Genomic DNA, 6,305 nt, shown 5'->3' on the forward strand with positions numbered 1-6,305 from the left:
CTGACCATTTATTCCTTCCCTTTGTTTCCTATCTTTTACCCTGTTACCAATCTATGAGAGGACCTTGCCTCTTATCCCATGACAGCTTACTTTGCTTAAGAGCCTTTGGTGAGGGACCTTGTCAAAGGCTTTCTGAAAAGCTAACTAACTATATCCACTGGATCCCCCTCGTCCACATGCTTGTTGACCCCCTCAAAGAATTCTAGTAGATTGGTGAGGCATGATTTCCCTTTGCAAAAATCATGTTAATTCTTCCCCAACAAAATATGTTCATCTATGTGTCTGACAGTTTTGTTCTTTACTATAGTTTCAACCAGTTTGCCCAATACTGAAGTCAGGCTTACCGGCCTGTAATTGCCGGGATCACCTCTGGAGCCCTTTTTAAAAATTGGCTTCACATTAGCTATTCTCCAGTCATTTGGTACAGAAGCTGATTTAAATGATAGGTTACAGACTACGGTTAGTAGTTCTGCAATTTCACATTCGAGTTCCTTCAGAACTCTTGGGTGAATACCATCTGGTCCTGGTGACTTCTTACTGTTTAATTTATCAATTTGTTCCTAAACCTCCTCTAATGACACCTCAGCCTGGGACAGTTCCTCAGATTTGTCATCTAAAAAGAATGGCTCAGGTTTGGGAATCTCTCTCACATTCTCAGCCGTGAAGACCGATGAAAATAATTCATTTAGTTTCTCCACAATGGCCTTATCATCCTTGAGTGCTCCTTTAGCATCTCAATCGTCCAGTGGCCCCACTGGTTGTTTAGCAGACTTCCTGCTTCTAATGTACTTAAAACATTTTTGTTCTTTAATGTAATATATATAAATAATTTTTTTAAAAAGACCTTTTATGTCTATGTACAGCAGACCAGGAATCATGTCTTTTGAGGTCTCCTCCAAAAGACTTCACACTATAACTTCATAGTGCTCCATTTATCCTCTTCAGAAGGATGAAGAACTAGGGGGCACAAATAGGATTGTATCCATAAAGTTAACTTGTTCTGTTGTAGTGTATTGCAGGCAGTGATTTGAGGTTTGGTGCGTGATAACATACCTACCATTATCAGTTCTTTCTATTTGAATCAGACAATTAGAATTCATGGATTACACAAATCAGCTATTTTAGTACAGAGCTAAAATATGATCTCTTAGCAGCATGAAGTGCTTTGGAGGAGTGACAGAAGGTATTGTTGCCCCTTCTTCTGACACCATTGTCCCTCTCCCCCCCCCCCCCCCCCCCCGCTGGGTGAAGCAGAATTCTGGGACCTTTATGGCTACTTGTAGTGACAGTGTAAGATAATGATATGCCAACAAGCTGTGAAACAGTTACTGTAGCCCATAAATATTCTGCCATTGTATGTCTTATATCACAAGTTTTATGGCATTGATTTCCTAATCCATGATTTAGAATCATTTGGTGTATTCATTTTGTCTTGTTAGGTCAAAGGATTCAAACGAGACAATGGACTGGGGAACATTGCAGGCCATTTTAGGAGGTGTAAACAAACACTCCACCAGTATTGGAAAGATCTGGCTCACCGTCATGTTCATTTTCCGTGTTATGATCCTTGTGGTGGCTGCGGAGGAAGTCTGGGGAGACGAACAAAATGATTTTGTCTGCAACACTCTGCAACCGGGATGCAAAAATGTTTGCTACGACCACTTCTTCCCCATCTCTCACATTAGACTGTGGGCCCTTCAGCTCATCTTTGTCTCGACTCCTGCACTTCTGGTGGCCATGCATGTTGCGTACAGAAGGCACGAGAAGAAAAAGCAGTTCAGAAAGGGAGGGCAAACCTGTGAATATAAAGACATTGAAGAAATAAAATCACAAAGATTTCATATTCAGGGTCCCTTGTGGTGGACCTACACCAGCAGCATATTCTTCAGAATGATCTTTGAAGCCCTCTTTATGTATGCGTTTTACTTCATGTACAATGGCTTCCGAATGCCACGCCTAGTGAAGTGCAACGCATGGCCTTGCCCCAACACAGTGGACTGTTTTGTTTCTCGACCCACTGAAAAGACAGTGTTTACTATTTTCATGATTGCTGTGTCTGGTATTTGCATTTTGTTAAATGTGGCTGAATTCTGCTATCTGCTGATAAAAGTTTTCCTCAAAAAGTCTCGAAGAGCACCATCTCCAAGACATCACCCCAACCATGAGACTAAAGAGGAAACTAAACAAAATGAAATGAATGAACTAATATCTGATAGCTGTCACAACACAGTCTCAGGATTTCCAAGCAGCTAAGGTGATGCAAATGTGAGGAGTGACTCGGTGTGGAGTGAATATTCCTCTTACAAAACTGCAAATGAAATCAGCTACATTAAACAATAAAGTGGGGTGAAGGTTTAATATGTAATGTCAAGTGGGAATTAAATACCTAGCTCAAAAGAGTCAAAGCAGCATAAAAATGTGAACAGTATATAAGGATTAAATAGGAAACTGTCTCCATAAGAATATCCTTAACAAGGCAACTATGACAAGCGGAAACTCACTAGTACCTCCGGGCTAGAGTCACAGAAGGGAGTTGGGCAACACCTAGGGACCCTGCTGCCAGTGCAATCCACAGTGCATAGGGAGAGTTAGGTGACCAAGAAGAGGATTCTCAGGCTAGGTCCACACTACCCGCCTGATTCGGCGGGTAGAGATCGATCTTCTGGGATCGATTTATCGCATCTCATCTGGACGCGATAAATCGATCCCAGAAGCGCTCCCCCGTCGACTGCGGAACTCCTGCTCGCCGAGAGGAGGAAGCGCTGTCGACGGGGGAGCTTGCCTGCGCCGCGTGGACCCACAGTAAGTACATTTAGTTCGATATAGGAAACGTCGACTTCAGCTACGCTATTCTCGTAGCTGAAGTTGCGTTTCCTAGATCGATCCCCCGCCCCAGCGTGGACCAAGCCTCAGAAGCCTGAATGCTGAGCAGGGAGCTGCCTAAGCTAGTCAGATGTGAAATGCAGAGGAAAAGGTCAGGGCTTAGGTGCCTAAGCACCTTTGAAGATTTGGACCCTACCTCCATTTGGGATTCTTGGCCCTGAACCCTCTCCTGGAGTTAGGTGCCTAAGCCAGGTCAGACCTTTTTCATCATGAGTGCAAGACAGAACCCATTATAGCCAATTGCCCAGCAGGGTTAAGGCACTCACCTGGGACATGGGAGACCTGGTTTTTTTAAATCCCTGCTCTGCCTGAAGTCCCCTGAAAGGTGGGAGACCTGATCAGGTAAACATCCTCACCAGTGGGCTGTAGAATCAATCTCTCATGGGCCTACTGATTATTTATACAAAAGGGACCTGTTTCAAGAAGAGAGACTGAGGCCTGGTCTACACTAAAAAGTTATGTTGACCCAGCTATGTCGCTCAGGGGTATGAAAAATCCACATAGTTAAGCTGACTTAATCCTGGTGTAGATAGCACTAGGTAAACGGAAGAATACTATCGCCTGTCAAAGAGGTGAATTAACTACAGTGACGGGAGATCCCCTCCTATTGCATTAGTGTCTACACTGACAGTGCTATGGAAGGTGGCCATTTGTTGTATTTTGAAGATGAAAAGTGTTCTATGAAACTGAAGTGTTAACAATAATAGTAATCTTGTTGGGAGAAGCGAATACCTTGTAGACGGCGACTCATCCCCAAATACCCAATAGCCTGGTGGCTAGGGCATTCTTACTGGACATGGGAGAGCTGGGTTTCTGTCCCTGTTCCAAATCACTGCTCCACACTGATTTAAAAACAGGTCTCTGACATTCCAGGTGAGTGCCCTAACCACTGGTCTATTGGGTATTTGGACGGGTGCACACTTGCCAGTCAGGCCCCAGAATTCCTGACTGACTCTTGTGCAGGTTAGACGTGTTCTGGGCGTGCTTACCAAATTGGTCTCTGGAGAGATGGGCAGGGAAACACCTAGTTTGAGAATTCTGCTATGCCTTAGGTGTAAGGTAGGGCTCCAAGCAGCTCATTAGATGTGAGGTGGAGTCAGGTGGATATCTAGGCACCTTCAGGGTTAAGCAGTAGCTGAATGGTGCTTTTGTGATTGGTCATAAGCACCTAAAGAGGCAGTAAAGCACCTGTGTCCCTTTGTGAAGCTAGCCCTTTATGCATATTTGAGTCCTGAAAACTATACATTTAACAGCAATAAGAACAAACTTTTTCCAGGCAAGACATTCTAGTATTACAAGATGTTTTTACTTACCTTAGTTATGAATTCACAAGTATTTTTGTAAGGTCTGAAATTCCATGTTATTTAGAGTGTGATAGTGTATGATTGAGTAGTGTGGTTTTTTTTGTTTTTTGTTTTTACCAGAAAAGCAGATGTAACCTCCAATACCATTTTAATAAAGTATATCAACTTTAAACATTTAGCAGACCTGCTGTAAATAATTCCATTAACATTTTACATTGCATACTGCCAATGTTATAAAATCATAGCTATTATGAAAATAACCTTTATCTTCTGTTCGTTTCTCAAATGAATTGTTTCTTGTACTGTAGATAGTCATGGAACCGTTTTGGTTTTTTTAAATTGTAGACTGAAAATGACAAAATGGTATGAAACTAGGAGCTATCTGGATGGAATTAGCATGAAGAAAAGTCTCAGCTAGTATAAAGAAAAAGAATCTTAACAAGGTCTTCTGAATAAAAAACGAACACTGTAACCTTGTGCAATGGAGTGAAAGTTTATATGTGAGTGTTTTGCCGATGACCTATAGCACTTGGTGAACCTTGATTTTTACACGCTGAGAGTTATTTCACTTTCCCTGCTTTCAAATACTTCAGTTAAACTTAAAAACAATACAAACCCTACAGCCAAATTCTGTCTGTCTGGTGGAAATTCCTCTGTTGTGCATACACCGACATGTTAAACAAAAAAGCTCCGTTGGCCGGGAATGGTGAACCGCGGCCACTGGGACAGGGCCGGCTCCAGGCACCAGCTTACCAAGCAGGTGCTTGGGGCGGCCACTTCGGAGAGGGGCAACACGCCCAGCTGTTCCGCGGCAATTCGGCGGACGGTCCCTCACTCCTGCTCGGAGCGAAGGACCTCCTGCCGAATTGCCGCCGCAGATCGCGATCGCGGCTTTTGTTTGTTTGTTTGTTTGTTTGGCTGCTTGGGGCGGCCCAAACCCTGGAGCCGGCCCTGCACTGGAAGCTGCGGGCAGCCGTGCCTGCAGACAGTCAATGTAAACAAACTGTCTCACGGCCTGCCAGTGGATTATCCCGACGGGCCGCGTGCGGCCCATGGGCTGCAGGTTGCCCACCACTGACCCAGGAGCTATTTCCTGGTTAGGGGTTATACAAGCAAAAAACACATGGCCCGTACCCATTACCATTCTAGCTTCACCACAGAATACCCCTTTCCAGCCTCTGTCACAGAGAGCTGGCAGAATGGCTTCTACCTGGGTTAGAGGGGAGCCAGGATTATAGCAGCATATTTCTAGCCTGTTAACCCCCAGGTATGTACATGCCATATGGTGGAGCACCTCGCCAGAGTCTAGCTATAATGGTGATCACCATGCACTTCGGAGAGCAGTGCAGTGCTCAGGGTGAGGGCAGGCAAAGCAGAGGACACATTGCATTGGTGTCTTTTGTTGTTTGTTCTCCTTTTCTGCCTCCACCCAAAGGGTGTGAATTTCCTCCTACCAGTATAAACATGTAAACCCATTGACCTCACTAGTTACTGCTCTCTTACACTAGCATAAATGACTATACTGTTGGCTCCCATGGGTTTATTATGGTGATCCTCCTTAAGATGACCGAAGAGGGTCACTAAAGAAAGCAATTTAAAGTGTGTTTTGTGGGGGACTTTTTCTTCTTCTCTTTAAATCATTAGGAACAGAGGGTGCTCCCACTGAATGATCCTGATCTTAGATCCCTAACTCACATCCTCTATTCTACTGGGAGAATCAACTGATTGTTGTTGATATTGCAGAACTCTGGTAAAAGAAAACTGCTGTTAATTTCTAAGCTTGTCTGCAGGCAACTGGGGTAAAAGCAACACGGTAAATTACAGAGGCCTGACTTGCTCCCTCGACCCACTGAAAATACCTACACAAGGAGGATCTGCTTGTGGATGTCTTTCTGGAATTATTCCTAATCTCTTTAGCTGTGGTTCATTAACCCACTAGTACACTGTGCGTAGGCTGAAGGGCATAGGGAACAATGTTGTGACAGTGCATGAATATCCCTGCCTTAGTAGGAATGATAAGACCATAGCCTATTAAGTGGAGAAATATTTCTCCTATGGATGAAAGAACATAGCCCCAGATCACTGAGAGAGTTCAGACAGCACCATGTACAACAAGCT

General features: G+C 44.0%; 1 protein-coding gene across 1 annotated transcript; it reads left to right on the forward strand.

Annotated features, from left to right (window-relative positions):
- Positions 1-1,440: 1,440 nt before the first annotated feature.
- LOC135884281 (gap junction beta-6 protein) lies at positions 1,441-2,253 on the forward strand. The gene has a single exon (XM_065411564.1). It carries the CDS (start codon positions 1,462-1,464, stop codon positions 2,251-2,253), a length of 792 nt encoding a protein of 263 aa, XP_065267636.1. The 5' UTR covers positions 1,441-1,461.
- Positions 2,254-6,305: the final 4,052 nt, after the last annotated feature.

The sequence above is a fragment of the Emys orbicularis genome, chromosome 1 (assembly GCF_028017835.1).
Source record: "Emys orbicularis isolate rEmyOrb1 chromosome 1, rEmyOrb1.hap1, whole genome shotgun sequence".
NCBI lineage: Eukaryota > Metazoa > Chordata > Testudines > Emydidae > Emys > Emys orbicularis.